The sequence below is a fragment of the Triturus cristatus genome, chromosome 3_1 (genome assembly GCF_964204655.1).
Source record: "Triturus cristatus chromosome 3_1, aTriCri1.1, whole genome shotgun sequence".
NCBI classification, from domain to species: Eukaryota; Metazoa; Chordata; class Amphibia; order Caudata; family Salamandridae; genus Triturus; species Triturus cristatus.
The window spans coordinates 653,295,507-653,312,361 of NC_140583.1; the positions used below are offsets into that span (position 1 = coordinate 653,295,507).

The 16,855-nt window shown below is 46.0% G+C and overlaps 1 protein-coding gene across 1 annotated transcript in view; it reads right to left on the minus strand.

Moving 5' to 3' along the window:
- Positions 1-16,855, minus strand: part of EIF3J (eukaryotic translation initiation factor 3 subunit J) — a 209,990-nt gene that overhangs the window by 88,488 nt on the left and 104,647 nt on the right. The window contains exons 5-6 of the mRNA XM_085644682.1: positions 6,043-6,151; positions 5,518-5,673 (exon numbers count right to left, since the gene is read on the minus strand). Coding sequence (XP_085500808.1) covers positions 5,518-5,673; positions 6,043-6,151 — 265 coding nt within the window. The remainder of the gene's footprint in view (positions 1-5,517; positions 5,674-6,042; positions 6,152-16,855) is intronic.

The following is a 16,855-nucleotide window of genomic DNA, read 5'->3' on the forward strand; positions in this document are numbered from 1 at the left end:
CTCCCCCCAATAGCAGCTCAGCGCGCCACAGGACCAAAACATGTGTTTAAAGTCAGCCCACTCCTCCCCACAGCGAGGGCACTGCGGTGTGGGGCCCCCAAAATACTGAAACAATTTAGCTGGCGTCAAGTATGCCCTATGCAAGATGAAGTACTGCACTAGTAGAAACCGGGCATTACGTGTGCTCTTCCAGGCCAGTCTCTGCAGCGTGGGCCACGTCAGATCTGGGATGGGTTTCCCGATGTCTATTTCCCATTTATCCTTCAACGCAGTCAAAGGGGCTAGATGTTCCGTCGCCATTCTCTGATAGAGGCACGTAACGGCCTTGACCGTGCCCGCCGCCATGACCACATATTGACAGCCGGCAGCCGTCTGCAGTTCAGAAAGTCCTGCGTTCCAGTGCTTTTGTAGAGCTGCCACCAGGGCTGCATGGAGTAGATAGTCTCCCCTCGGGATCCCGAAGGAGTCCTGCAGCCCCTGGAATGGCTGAAGCACTCCATTTAGGTACAGGTCCCCCACCATCTGTATCCCTAGGTCTTCCCAGTGAGCCAGCCCCGACCAATCCCCGTCGTGGGGGAGGGCCGTGCACACACCCAATGGGATCTCCGGGGCGTAGGGGTGAGCAGTGCCGACCCATCGCAGGCTTCGGTTCCAACACAGCCGGAGCGTTCGCTCCTCAAGCGTTAGTTGGGACAGCTCGAGTCGCTGTTGGAAGACAATAAAAGAAAGCACGTGTCGCGGGATCATTCTGTCCTGTGGGCCTTCAGGGCCTCTAAATTCCCTAGCCACTGCCTGTGTGAGCCATTGTAGCTGGGCAGCCAAATAATACCACTCGAAGTCGGGTACCGCAAGCCCTCCCTCGGCTCTGGGCCGTCGCAGTGTGGCCAGCGCCACCCGTCGTCTGCCAGCTCCCCAGATAAAGCCCGTGATCATGGCTGTGAGCCTGCGGAAGAACGACACCGGCACCCAAATAGGGAGCGTACGGAAGAAATACAACAGGCGTGGGAGTGCCACCATCTTCAGTAGCGCCACCCGCCCAGCTACCGAGAGTGGGAGTGCGCTCCAGAATCCAATACTGCCCGCCAGGCCCCTGATTGCCCTCCCTACATTCCCCTCCAACAGGTCGTGCTGGGTGCGGTAGATATGCACCCCCAGATACGGCAGACAGCTATCCTCACAGCGGATTGTCCCCAGAGAGGGGGGTGTCCGCTCCCACTGTGTAATGGGGTACACACAAGTCTTGCCCCAGTTGACTTTCAGGCCCGATACGTGTCCGAAGTCCTTCAGTAGCGCCTTGGTGCCCTGGAGGGCCCCCCCCCGCGTCAGCCAGGAAAAGCAATAAATCATCCGCATAGAGGGAAATATAATGGGTTTCCCCCCGCAGTAGCAGCCCAGCATATGCGCGTCCCAGTCTAGCATGGGCCGCCAGGGGCTCGACCGCCAGGGCAAACAACAATGGCGATAACGAGCAACCCTGCCTCGTTCCCCGTCGTACGGGATAGGGAGCAGATATCGTGGTCCCCGTTCGCACCCTAGCCACCGAGTTAGCGTAGAGCAGCCTCGTCCAGCGCACGAACCCATCCCCCAGACCAAACTCCTGCAAGACCCGAAACAGGTAAGGCCACTCCACACTATCGAAGGCTTTCTCCAGCGTCAAGGCGGCCGGGTAATCCATGCAGTCCACCTCCATAACCCGCAATAGTCTCCGGATACACGTCGACGTGTTCCATCAAGGGATGAACCCAGCCTGATCAGGGTGTATCAAGGAGGGCATATGTGCCAACAGTCGCGTGGCTAAAATTTTGCTCAGAATCTTATAGTCCACTGTGAGCATGGAGAGTGGACGATATGCCGTCCTGGCAGCCGGGTCCCCTCCTTTCTTCAGGAGCGGTATAATCAACGCCTCACGTGTTGAGGCGGGCAACTGACCCTCCTTCCAGGCCTCCCTGTAGACTGACTGTAACTGTGGAGCAAGCAGGTCCACATAGGCCGCGTAGAACTCCACAGGGAGCCCATCTGTACCCGGAGTTTTCTTATGCGCCATATGTTTGATTGCCCTATGAAACTCGCCTAGCGAGATGTCCCCTCCCAGCGCCTCCTCGTGAGTGGGATCTAGTCTCGGTAATTGGGCCATTGACAGAAATTCCTCCAGTTCCCCGGGAGCGTCCCGCATGGTGTTAGTATAAAGGGCGGTATAATACGCCAAAAATTGACCATTAATCTCACTCTGAGAGTACACCGTTGTCCCCTCCCCGGTGGTCAGCGAGAGTATGGGAGAGCCGCGCGCATTCGGATTCGCCAACCAGGCCAGGAGCGACCCGACTTTGTCCCTCTCAGCATGCGCCCTAGTGAGGTAAGTCTTGTAGTCAAAACAGCGGAGCCGCTCTACCTGCACTGCCACGCGCCGCAACCACCTCATCTTGGGATTGCTCCCCCGATTGATGTGCTCTTTCCGTAGTGCGCAGTGTAGAGTCCGCCTTCTCTATGTCTCCCAATAGCGTTCCAGACCCCAGACGTGGAGGAGATGCATATCCCTCTGATGTCCGCCTTGAACGAGTCCCACTCCCATGCCCTCCTGGACGCTGTCCCCATGTTCTCTGTGAAACCGAACCCCCGACATACCCTCTTAAATCCCGCAGAGGCTGCTTAATCGCAATCGCTCTAGGCTCAGTGGTTCAGAATATTCTAAGCCATTGGCGCACCTCTCAGATAACCACATTCACGGATGGAGAAGATGACTCTTGCACTGGCTGGGAAAGGCTCGGCTTTCGGATTGCTCTAGCAACCATTCTTGTCCCTTCTCGCTTCAGAATTGCGAGAACTTGTCTACCCTAGGTATTTGCGACTCCGGTGTCTCTCCGATCAGCAGCAGTCAGCGACATAATCCCATACCCTCTTGCTGGACTTCCGCCAGCCCCCATAACTTTCACTACACTGATGGACAAGAGGAGGGGGTGGAGGGATGGGACAGAGTTCGTTTCATTTATAGGTCTTTGTATTTTGTTGGTTGGTTCAAACTCCTCTGCATTTGTATACTAGCCACTCAGGGCTCTCAGGGCCCTTCCTACTTTGTATGCCTTGGAATATCGGACAAGTTGCATGTTGATTAAATATCAATAAAAGATTTAAACCATAAAAAACAGAAAGAAAGAACCCAAAGCAGATCCTTTTTCTCCTGCCATCTAACTTTCAGTGCCTGACTTCTATTTATAAAAGGCTAGAATGACTGGTCTTCACACCACCACACTCTACTTCCGCCTCAACCTAACCTAACCAAACCAAACCCCTCTAAACAGGTTTTCACAACGTACATTTCACAGAAACTACTCCTTACACATGATAAACTTAATCACCATTGCACTTCAAAACAGTCTTGCTTTAATTTGCATAACACTGTACTCATCCTCTGCCTTAGACACTGCATTGTTATATTTTAACATACTATGCATCACTGGAGTTTCTCACATGTGGTTCTCTTCCGCTATTTGCATGGGACTCAAGATATGGGTGTCTCACTATATACCATCTTTCCGTGACATTGCCCTATTACTCCTCAAATGACCGCTATGCAGGACACATCTAAATCATTGCTTTTCCAGCGTTCCCAACTTACTCCCAGGCACGTATTTCAGACTTCGTAACAGCCATCTGATACTGCATGGCACTACAGTCGCTAGTATTGAACAAAGAAACTGAAATCCTAGATTTACCATTCACCACTACCCCTACTATCCTCTTATGGTCACAATCCTATTACAGCCACTCAATTTCCCTTCACTGGCTAGAAACTCAGAGCTTCTCTTTAGCCAATGTTTGAACATGACAACTTTCATCACTAGTAAAGCCACAGTGGTAGATTTTCAATTACAGGGAATGCGCACCTTTTGCTAATTGATCATTCAATAGCATTAATTCACTGGGCTTCAGTAGACCAAACTACTGTAAGTGTTCTGGTAGACCTTTAACTTTTAGAACTTTCTCTAGAGGTGTGTAGTAAATGTTGCCCCCTAGGACACCTCACGCTACAGATGAACAAGACTTTAGATCTGCCAATAACCTTCAGGGAATACCTACATCACTCTGCAGCACCTCCCATTAGGCCAATTTCAGATGCACCATCATTGGTGCCAATGACTCACTCAAAGAGTTTAAACGAACACTGAAACATACTCGCTGAAAAACACTGGCTGCAACTACAAACAAAATGAATAACCACCCATTCAACTGCAATTATGTAAAAAGGTACGTTTCACATCTTTTATTTATTTTTTAGAGTTTTTATATAGTGCAAACTAGACCCGAAGATATCAGAGCTCTTTACACAAGCACAAGTTTTGTTACACAAGGACACATACATTCTTGTTCGGCACGGGGAGATTAAGTGATTTGCCCAGAATTACAGGATGTTGAGCCTCGTTACCAAGACTCGAACCCGGTTCTTCAGCTTTGAGGTCGACCGCTGTAGCCGTAAGGCTACATCCTATCCCTTAATTTGCTCTGTAAGTTTCTTTAGCAAGTGTTAGGATAATTTCTTTTGTATGGTTTCCTTTTGCCAGTCAAATATATTCACTGGCACACCTTGTTATGAGCACAACTGCTGCCTCTACCTACTAAGCAAACACCAACACATTCATTACCTATGTATTTCCTTCAACTAAAGATGCATTGAGACGTAGGGTTACAAAATAGAAAAAGAATATTGCAGAAAATTCTTGAAGGTGGTGAGAAAAATATTGACAGTCAACCACCTCTGTGCCGTGAACCGTGGGTATGCTCACCTTAATTACAGGCTTGCTTTAAAGTGGACTGCTATCACTATCTGGCTTCCAAATTATAGAAAAAATGCAAGAATAAAAATAAAGCCATGCAAGAATTTTAAAATTGTGCCACGATGCTCAATAGTAGGAAGATTTTAAAGCATTAAGGAAAGCCTAAATTTGGAGAACTGAATTCTGCAACCACAAAGTTGTCAAATAATGTTTCACCTCAGTAAGGAGCGAAGGTCAATTTGGTCCCATAAGCTAACACGCTACTGTCAAAAACTAGACACTGGCAAAGAGGGATACTAATCACTACCACAATAGTTTAGAGTAGACCATCGAAATGAGGATTAATGTAACATCATAACCGTTGCACTTGGTTATAACTGGTCACCTTAAGATATTGAAAACCAGGTCAAGACCATTTTCTGCCAATACACCTAACACTTCCTCAAGCCTGTTTGGTAAAGTATTTGATGATACTAATAAATTAGTTGCGTCCAAATGGCTGTTAAGCGGACTACAACTGACAGCCTTTTGTGGTAACCAATTTTTTGCAGCTTTTATAACCTGTGTAAGGTAAAGAGTACAAGCAATTTCGCTGCACTCCACAGCTTTTCCAATTTCAGAAGCAGATTCTCAACGGAGCAGAATTTGGCCAGTTTTGTTTGACATTTGCTGTAGCTAACTATTTGAAAAGAATGAACTACAGACATTAGTAAAAGCTTTGCAAAATGAAATCCACACAAAACCTTACATGAAATACAAACATCCCGTAGTAAGGTCTCCAGGAAGTTTGTGTAATGTAGAGATTTTTCGTAGTGGGTGATTTTTTCTTTCAACAGCCTTCCAAACTCTGCAAAGTCCTCTTTGGAAGATGGGTTTAGAGCATCAATGCTTACGGCACAGTCACCTAGAAAAGAAAGCAGCAGCAATTAAACTTACTGGCCCAATCGATTATATTGTACGTTTTGTTTATGCAGAATTGTCCAAAGGTGAGCACATGCATGGAAGATTTAGATTTTAGTACTCTAAACTCACCATTCTACACAAAATGTTACATTCATTTTCAACTGGTCACAATGTCCAACAGAGTAGTAAGAAATCTTGCCATATAAAAAGCCATAAGAATTTTAAATCTCACATCACTGTTCCCTTAGCAAAGAGGAGCACAACTGCATAGGAAGGGATTAAATGCCCTTATGACAGCTTTGTCTCCATATGTGGCTACTTCGGTGGTGCACTGCCTTGCTTAACCCCACTCTTGGCAACCTACACTTACCAAAAGCTTCTTTAGCCAGTTCCAAGTCAGAGTCCTCCTGTAGTTTCTTTAACCTCAATTTCTCAGCCACCTGTTCCTCTGGTGTAAGTTCCTGCTTGGGCTCTTCTAACTGAAAAAAACAGACCACCACATTTAAACTTACTTCAATGTCTACCACAAAAGGAACAATGTCTGCATCAGTGCCCCCGATACAAACCCATAGGCAGACAGACTAAAGACTCCAGTGCCACAAAATACATAAAACTTGTTCTTTTCATGCATCACCTTTTAGTACGGTTCTACTGGTTTCTAATCAATAAGTTAACTGAGGGACAAAGTGATGTGAAAAATTAGGCCATTAGCAAAGTCAAGGCCATTCTTGCCAACACAGGAGAAGCCACGGTAAGTTTACATCACCTTTGAGTACAACTCCTTTTGGCAATGAAAGCATGATTAAGCACGAGGACGCAACATTTAGGAGATTAATTTGAAATGTAAAAGCCACGTGAAGGACTTACCCAAATTACGCTGCAATGCTAGATCGGTCATGTGACGCCCACCCTGAGGGTTGACAGAGGTCTTTCCTACACTAATCTGAATTTGTTGCATTCCCATCTAATCTGCATCAGGCAGTTGTAAATAGGTTAGCAACTATTTCTAGGCGTACTCTTCAGAACCCTTCTGAAAAACATTCAATCTTTAGGTCGCGGCTACTAGGCAGTTCATGCACTGTCTGTTGTAAGACATTATGGCTTACAAGAACATACAGGGGCTTGAAGACGGCACATTGCTTCAATTAGTTGGCTTTCCTGTCACCCTCAGTCACTTGCTTTTTATTTGATAGCTTGCCCTTTCCGGCTTGTGTCGGTCTGCCCCTCTCCAGGAGAATGCTCTTTTCACTTGTGTCCTTCCATTGCTCACCTTTAGGGACCTACTTTTTTTCTTTTAACTTGAGCACTCCACAAGAGTACATGAGTTTTCCAACTGTCTTCCCTTGACCCCTCCCCCCCCGTGTTGCAGGCACCCACCATGCACTTTGCCCAGGCCCCTTTGTGCCGTTTCTCCCTTGCTTGTTGCTTTCTTTTCTGTCTGCTTCTCTCTTGCCTGTCCCACATTTCTCTGCCTGTTTGCTCCTCACAGGATTCACTTTGGTTTTGCCCATTGGCACTCCTCCCACCCCTGCCCTCGGTGTTGCTTACTTCCACCCTCCTCTTCTCGCCTACTGCTTCCCCCTGCCTTTTTTGTTGCTTCCCCCACACTGGCCCGCTGTGCTACTTGCCTACCACCAAGGCAATAAAGGCTGGTCTAATTTTGAAGGCACATGCATGTGTAGTACATGCACCTACAAAATGATAAAATTGCCGCGTCCTAGCACATTTCGTTCCGTAAGTTTGTCTTTAGCCATTTTGCACATTAAAATAACGAAAACTCATTGGAGAAGCCAATATGTCCCAAAGGTGAGACCTATTGGCTATGCCAGTGCTTATTTTTTTCACTGTGACTTATCCATCTCCAAAGGTATTCATATTAAGCTCACTTTGTAAACAAATATTGTTAAATGAAGCATCATTACTCCTAATCAGGAAATGTAACCATGTTAAGGCTCACGAATACAAAAACCTCTGCCAACAATTTGTTTAATCTAGAAAAGACCGCAAGTGTCATTTGAGCTCCTTTCTGCCATACTCAATTTAGTTTGGTAAATTCACCATCTCACGAAGTAAAAAATAAAAGCCAATTTGCACATTAGTCTGGCACTTCTACATTGGGTCTGACAAATGAAGATTAGCTATTGACTCATTTATAGGAGTAACCTTTAGTACAAATACTGTACAAGGTTTTTCAAAGACAAGTAGATTGTGTTTTTAATGACATTTTCCATGAATTGACCGAAATTAAGCACTTTGCCACCTAAAAAATATGTAATCTTTAAGAGGCAGGATGTAAAGAACAGCGCAACCGATTCAGTCTTGCATCAGGCAGATACTACAAAACCTTACCTGCTTTGAGGACCCAGCAGGTTTTAAATTCTCTAGATTCGTCTGAAGGAAAGTGCAGTTCAGTAAACTTGTAGCCACATTTATTACATAAATAGGTGGGAAAAAGACTAAGGCCTATGTACTTTGAGGCGAAAAGCATTATATATTTGCACTAAGAACCCAAAGGTTACAGGGACGTTATAATTAGGAAATAGGATGTTAAAAAAACCTTAGAAATTCACTGGAAAAAACGAAATTGTTACTGCAGCTTGAAGAGTTTTCTCGATTCATATGCTGTGCATTATTCCGCCATCTAGTGGTTGAGTCCGGGATAGTGTTTTTCTTTTCTTGTTTGAGGCGCTGTCGTACACCATTTGGTGCCAGGTACGTCCCCTGTGTAACGTCAGATGGCTTCCCTGGAGGTCATTGCGAGTGGCAGCCATCTTCGGATTCTTTTTTTTTTCTGTTGTGTTTATTCTTTTGCCCTTTAGACGGTCATTTAGTTAATTATTATAACTTGCTTCCCCACCGGGTTTGTATTCCTTGCAGGGGAGGCCGGGTGGGTCACATGTGAAACCAGAAAACTCTTCAAGCTGCAAAACTACTCCTACTGGTAAGTAACCATTTCGTTTAGGAGCGTGAATCCTTTTCTGGATTCACATGCTGTGCATCAGATTACGTAGCGGTTTCTCCCATCCTTGGGAGGCTGTGGTAAGAGGAACACTTTGCAAACAGGTGTTGAAGTACTTTCTGGCCTATTTGTGCTTCCTTATTCATTTATCCACACAGTAATGTTTGGTAAATGTGTGTGGTGATGCCCATGTAGCTGCTGCACATATAGTGTGAATTCCTTCTTGGCCATGCCATAGCACCATAGGATGGTTTGTACTATCAACCGTGAGATTGTTGCCTTTGTGACTGTTGTCTACATGCATACCAACACAGGAACACCTAACAACTTTGGATTTACAGGTTTGTTCCGTTTTCTGTAGGTAGTACAGTAGTGCTCTCCATACATCCAGGGTATAGAGGCTTCTTTATCCCTTCGTTTTTGAAAAAAACCGGGAGGAGAATGTTTTGATCCAAGTGATATTTGGATACCACTTTTGGCAGGAACTGTAGATTGGTCTTTAAAATAACTTTGTCCTTGTGGATTTGCATGTATGGTTCTGGTAAGGTTAATGCTTGTAACTCACTCTCTGTAAGGATGTAATGGCAATGAGAAATGCAGTTTTCAAAGCAAAGTGCGAGTTCTGCTTTATGAATGGGCTCAAAGGGTTTTGCCATCTGTTGTGTGAGCACTGTATTTGGACACCACATGGGCCCTGGTGCTGTTCTAGGGGGAGCAATTATTTTTGATCCTTCTAGGAATAGTTTCATGACAGGTCTCATGAAGAAACTTTTGCATGTTTTCCCCCTGGTTTATGCTACGATGGCAGCGAGGTGCACTTTTATGCTTGAGTAGTTGATGTGACTGTCTAGGAGAGGAGTTAGATGTGTGATCACTGTTTCTTGTGTGGTGATTGAGTTAATTAGATTGTTAGTTGTGCACCAGGTAGTGTATCGCTTCCATTTTGCGGCATAGCATTTTCTTGTGGTTTGTTTTCGTGCCTCCTATAGAATTTCCATTGTTCTTTGAGGCAGGTTGAGGTGACAAACTATGTATTCAGGTGCCAAGCAGCTAGATGTAGCGTTGTTGGTTCTGGATGAAAGATTTGGCCCTGTTGCATTGCATTGTCAATAGGTCTTTGTTCGATTTGATTTTGATAAATTTTTCTCTGGACAGTTCTAGCAGACTTGGAGTACTGTGTGTCTTGGCCATTGTGGGGCAATGAGAATTAGGTTTGTTCCTGGTTGTCTTGCCTTTTCCAGTACTCTTTGGATTAGGGGTATTGGTGGAAAGGTGTATGGAAATGCCCCAGACCAGTAGAGCGACAGGGCATTCCCTTCTGACAGGTGGTGAGGAAACCTCTAGGCAAAGAACTGGCATTTCTTGTTCTGTATTGTTGCAAAAATGCCTATCACTGGTGTTCCCCAAAGATTGAAGATGTATTGTACTGTTATGTATTTCAGCTTCGATTCGTGGGAGCAGTTTTGTCTGCTCAGCTGATCTGCTGTTGAGTTGTATACTCCCGGTAGGTGTACGGTTTGTAGATTGATTGCTTGAGGCACTGCCCATTGCCAGATATCCCGTGCTAGTTTGCTCAGTGGGAATGATTTCATACCTCCCAGTTTGTTGAGGTACAACATTGTGGTGGTGTTGTCCATTTGGATCAAGACCGTTTTCCCTTGAATGTGTTTCTGCAACACTTCAGTGCTAGAAACAGTTCTAATTTCCAAGTAGTTGATGTGTTTTATGGAATCTTGTTAGTTCCATTGACCACGTACCTTCAGTTGTTTGAAGTGCGCTACCCATCCGTTGAGGGATGAGTCTGTAGAGATTGTCAAAGAAGGAGTTGGGTTCCTGAAGGGTCTGCCTTGTGTTAGGTTGTTGCATGCCCACCATTGTATCTCTGCTTGCAGCTTGTGTGGAACAACCACTAGATCCTTCCAACTCCCTGGTTGAAGACTCGAATGGGCGCATATGTAGGCGGGCATGAGGGATGAGTGGGATGCATGCCATCATGCCCATAAGTTTCATGACTTCCCTCACTGTCAGAGACTGACCCTTCTGGTAGAGGGAGGTTTCTTGTTTTATCGTTTGTATCCTTTTCTGCGTCAGGTACGCCTGCGCGTTCTTTGAGTTTAGCCTTGCACCTAGGAAAGATTTTTCCCTTTCTGGCCTTGTGGATGATTTCTTTTGGTTTATTGAGAAACCTAGATCCTGCAGCATGTGGATAGCTGTTTGAACGTGGCTGAGGCATTTCTGTTTTGTGTTTGCCTTTATGAGCCAGTCCTCCAGGTAGGGGTAGACGTGTATTCCCTCCTTTCTCAGGTGTGCCGCAACTGCGGCTAGGCACTTAGTGAAGATACGTGGTGCTGACTTTATCCTGCATTGGAGTACTTTGAACTGATAGTGTGTTCCCTTGTGTAGGAACCGTAGATATTTTGTGTTTTTCGTTCATAGGAATGTGTAGGTGGGCGTCTTTGAGGTCTATGGTTGCCATGTAATCTCCCCTTTGGATTTGTGGGATTATGTGCTGGAGAGTAGACATCTTGAAATGTGTTAAAATGAACTGTTTATAAACTTTAGGTCCAGGATTGGCCTTAGTGATAGGTCCTGTTTGGGGACCAGGAAGTATGACTAGTAGTTTCCTTTGAAAATCTCTTGTTTTGGTACCAATTCCATTGCTGGTTTTTGGAGCAGGTACTTGATCTCTGAATTTAACTGTAAGAGTTACGATTTTAGGAATTTTCTTACTCTTGGTGGTTTTGCATTTGGTGTTTGTTAGTTCTATGCAATACCTGTACTTTACCAGATTTATTATTCAACTGTCTGTTGTGATTTTTTGACACTGTTGTAAGAATTGGGATATTCTTCCCCCCCACTGCTGTTTGGTGTGGGTCCCTCTCCGTGTGGGAGTCCATTAGAGCCGTTCCTCTTCCTCTAGAGAGCTGGCCTCTGCCCCAGCCCCGGCCTCGAAACGGCTGCTTTGGTTGTTACTGCCAACCTTGGTACCCTGTTTGTGGCTTGTTTCTGGTCCATTTCCTTGACCTTTTTGTAGTTGTGACATTTGCTGTCCCTAACCTATTGTACCTCTTCCTGTGGGCTTTCTGTTGTTGAAGCCACCTCTTTTGAAGGTACCCCTTTGCTACAGGGCTCCAATTGCTCTTGCAGTTTCATTATTTTTTTGATTTGTTGGAGGGATTAGTCTACATCTTTTCCAAATAGTGCCTCCCCGGTGAAAGACCTGTTGATTGAGGTTTGAACAACTTGCTTGAAACCTGAAATCCTAAGCCAGGCGTGTCTTAAGGTTTTGCCTGTGCACATTTGTCTGCTGCACCTAGTGATGATTTAAGGCATGTGTTTGCAATGTTTCTGCCTTCGTGGGCAATAGATTTTGCTCTCTTGTCCTCCTCGGGGAGCTTGTTGATGAGTTCCTCTATGTTGTCTCACTGCTGGTGTCCGTACCTATTCAGTAGGGCATTAAGAGTTTGCGATGAGACTGCATCGCTGCCTACTTCTCCATTTTTACCACCATATCCATCCTCTTACTGTCTTTCTCTGGTGGAGGTCCAGTGTTCGAGAGTGCATTAGCTCTTCTCCTGGCTGTGGTGACGATGGAGTCAGGCACGGTATTCCCCTGAACGTATTTAGGGTCCATGGAGGAGGCTTTGTACTTTTTCTCGACCCTTGGTGTTAGCCCTTTGCTGAAGGCTAGTTCCTTGAAGGCTGCTTTGCCCTGGTCTAGGATGCTTGGTAGCATTGGCAAATATTGAGTTCCCTTGTTGGCAGGGGCTAGTATTTCTAAAAGGAAACTTGTTTCTCCCTTTTCCTCTTCAATGGGGGACTCCGAAAGTATCTGCTGCCCTTTTAACTAGCCCGTTGTAGAAGGCTAAATCATCTGGTGGCGATTCCTTTCTGCGGATAGCAGCATATCTCCTCTTCGGGACTGTCGGTGACTAGGTCGTTCCATGTGTCCTCGAAATTTTCAGAGGCTTCCTTGTCTTCAGGTGCGTCTACATAGTCCTCGAGATCTTCCTCGCGAGGTTCGTGGGTTGGAGGCGATTCAAGAATGTCCTCTTTTTCCCCTTCGGCATCTTCCGCTTCTTCGGCATCAACGTTGTCCGTTATTCCGTGACTGGGACTTTCTGAATCCGGAAGTCCTTTAGTGAAGCGTCAAACTCCTTTTTCTTGAGGAGTGCCGTCACTTCGGACTCCAGTTGTTTCCTCTTTTCGACTTTGCGAGGCTCTCCCGGCGTCTGAGGCCCACCACTTTCTCTTCGTGGTCGAACTTGCGTCTGGTTTTGACGGTGTTGAAGTCCCTTCGGGGGTTCGTTTTTGACCCTGGCTTTCGGCGTCTTATGCGATTTCCCCTCTTCGGTGTCCCTTCATGGGGTTCCTCAGATCACTGCTGACCTTCAATCGCCTTTTAGTTCGGCGCCGGGGCTGCCCTAAGTTGCGCCTTGCTATCGTGGCCCTCCGGTTCTGACTGGTGCGTTTGGCATCTTACCTTATCCGTCTTCTTCCCTGTATCACTCGCCTTCTATTGGGCATGTGGTTTTTCGGAGTCTCCTTCCAGAATTTCAACGTCAGATCCCTCGTGCGTCGATTACGCTGGCACTCCTTGGTCCTGGTCATCACTGGAAAGGCCCAGGTCCTCAAGGTAAGTTTTCTTTGAGGTCTGAGATATCTTGGCGTATTGGGCCTCCCTCTGTTTTCGGCGAGCCCTGAGTGTTTGGCAGGAAAGTCGTGCAGGCCTCAAAGTCCTCGTCTTTATGATCCTTGGGCAGGCAGAGGTTGCACACGTCATGTGGGTCGCGTTATGTCTGAACTGGGGTGGCAGAGTGGGCTAAAGAACGGTGATGGATCAAACCCAGATCTGTTGACTGGGTGTGAGTGTTTGATTGGTTCTGATGCTCCGTCCATCACCACCCCCTTTTGTACCGCTTTGTTTGCCACAAGTTGGCAGGGTATGCTCAGACGTGAGTCCCTTGCTCACTTTGCCACTGGATTCAAGCAAGCCTGGCTGAAGACGGCTGAAATGCCAGAAACCGGTCCTAGGAAGCTTGTTTCCGGTCCAGGGAAGGCATGGCTTGGCAGTTGGGGCCGGACTGTTCCCATGAGGCACAGGGTCAGACTGATTTGCATATGGCCATGTCTGAACTGGGTTGGCAGAGTGGGCTAAAGAACGGTGATGGATCAAACCCAGATCTGTTGACTGGGTGTGAGTGTTTGATTGGTTCTGATGCTCCGTCCATCACCACCCCCTTTTGTACCGCTCGCCTTCTATTGGGCATGTGGTTTTTCAGAGTCTCCTTCCAGAATTTCGAGGTCCGATCCCTCATGCGTCGATTACGCTGGCACTCCTTGGTCTTGGTCATCACTGGAAAGGCCCAGGTCCTCAATGGAAGTTTTCTTTGAGGTCTGAGATATCTTGGCGTATTGGCCTCCCTCCGTTTTCGGCGAGCCCTGAGTGTTTGGCAGGAAAGTCGCGCAGGCCTCAAAGTCCTTGTCTTTATGATCCTTGGGCAGGCAGAGGTTACACACGTCATGTGGGTCGCGTTGTGTAAACTTGTGGCGGCACTCCGGCCAGAACTTGAAGGGGGTATTTTCCATGGCCCGACCTCGCAATTTGTCGACCTTCGAGGTCTTCTGTCGTGTCAATCCCGGAGTCCTGTTCTTATCTTCGGTCACGGTGTCGATTGGTTAAGTTCACTGGAACTTTTCGGATTTTTCTTCTATTTTTCGTGGATATCCCGAAAAAACTTTGTAGCTTCCCATTTTGCTTTCAGACCCAACGGCGGAAAAAAGAATCTGAAGATGGCTATCATGCACAACGACATCCAGGGTGCCGTCTGACGTCACACAGGGGACATACCGGGCACCAAATGGTGGTAGACGGCGCCTAAAAACAGGAAGAAAAAAAAACCACGGACTATTCCAGACCAAACCACTAGATGGCGGAATAATGTACAGCATGTGAATCCAGAAAAGGATTCACGCTGCAAAACAAATATTACAGGGACATTATCGTTTGGTTCAGATTTTTCAGATCCATAGAAAGCCAGAGGTTTATTTTTTATTTTACCATGGGTCCTCCATGAATTTGTGGTAAAAAATAATTTTCTTTAACGATTTTGGCCCAAGGCGGGGTACCTGTGACCCCACCGCCAGACATAGGGGGTCAAGGTAGTCCTACCCTTTTCTGTTTTTTTTGCGCGGGACTCTGACTGAGTCCCGAGTTGGCTGCCAACACTTCCTGGTTGAAGTGCTGGCAGCCAATCCGATCACACCATGAGATCGGTCAGCTCCACGTCCCTAGATATATAAATATTTTTTTCTTTAATAACTCAAAAACTACTTAAAGGATTTACTTCAAATTACAAAAAACACTTATTCTGGACCAAGATCTAGCTTTCTGCCAAACTTGGTGTAATTTCGTTCAGCGGTTCAAGCTGTAATGTTCGATTGGCCAACCCCACCCACGAGCCAATTATAGACCTTGAGCCCCCTCCCCCATGCCAAAATGTAACCAATATGGGAGCCCCACCCGGCCCATTAATGACCCTGGGACCCATCCCCACAGGTACGGTTCACAGGCTATATCCCGGGGAGGGGGGGGGGGGGGGGGGCTATCCCCTGGACATATCTGTTTCCCTATCCATAGCAACATGGGTAGGGAAACATACATTTGCTCTCGCTTGGCGGAAGCATTTTTGAATCTCCTGCCAAGCGGGAGCAAACATCAAGTCCGCTCCCAGCGGGCAGAGCTTTAAAAATGCTTCTACAGGCTGGGAGTGGACTCAAGCCCTGTATGCCTGCAGTGATGCAGGCAGGGAAAACGATATAAATATTACTCTCACCCGCAGATAGCACGATTAGTAGCTCCCTGCAGGTGGGAGCAACGTCGAATCCCGCTTGTTGAGACTATATGCACCAGGTGCTAACCTATCGACATGTGCTTGTTTTTCTTGACAAGATGGGTTATCTGTAAGGTTTTCACAACAGTATAAAGGGAGCAGGTAGTAGGATGCGTAGCACTTTCAGATCTTGGTTATTTTTTCACAGTTCGTGTCTTTGACAACTGTTGTATAGAGTGTACATTGTTCTTCGTAGATACTTTTATATATTCCATGGTATTTTTCTTATTAAAGTTTCACTGTTTGCAAACTGTGTGGTATATAGTAAACTCTCCATAGAGTAAGCACTGTTTACAGTACCCAATACTCTAAACTTAATTTCTCAATGTAGGTTCGGTGCATTTCAGGTGTTTTATATAGATAAAAGCTGTCTGCAGTAGGTCATTTGTTTTGAAACTGACATTCACACTATTGTTTAGGGACTTGGCTGTCTCTGAACAGTTGTATACAGATTGAACACAATACTCAATGAGGGTTTCCTATATCTCTGTGGTTGATTGTTATTGTGGACTATGCTAGCTTTAAAATGTATGGTATATGGTTAATGTTGCACATAATGCATGCCTTCTACACCTAAGGGAGTTGTATCTGTGATGGCAGTAATGATGGCAGATATTCTCCTGAACTATTTGTACTTACTGTCAAGCTTCTAATGCCATAGTACTTTATAGAGCAATATGTGGGAAAACGAAGTTTTGGCAAGGTCATGAGTGAATTCAAATGATATCATAGAAGATGTCATGAGTGATGTCAAGTCATAAGCAGTACATTGCGGGGGAACAAGTTATAATTGCTGCTGCTAACTAACTGGTGAGGTGTTTTTTTTAAAGTTCCAAATGTTAACCACAGACATTCACCTAACTATATTGTTACTTTAGCCTTTGCCTTTTCAGTGAAAATAAATAATTATTTACAAGTAAAACATATACAGACATCACTAGAAATCCAGGTCATAACCCCTCACTGGGTGCTTGAACTGAAACAAAAGAAAAAATGCAGGGCAAATACTAAATTCTGCAAGAAACTAATTATTTTGTGTTTTGTTATATAGAGCCTAAATTGCTACACTTATATTATTCTGCTGTGACAAGTGGCATGGATGAGGAGGATTGGTAAAGATTGGAAATTGAGATCCAAAGGGCGAAGTGGTGGGGTGGCGGGCTAGCCAGAGGGAATGATGGGTATGGTGAAGACAAACGTATGGACCAAGTAGGGGGAGCCTGGCAATGTACAAAATATACAAAAAAGCCTTAACTAGGGTGAAACTGGTGCCGGGTTGCTTGTGTTTTAGTTTAGGGAGGGCCTGGCAGTTTGGGCTGGACTGATCCCAT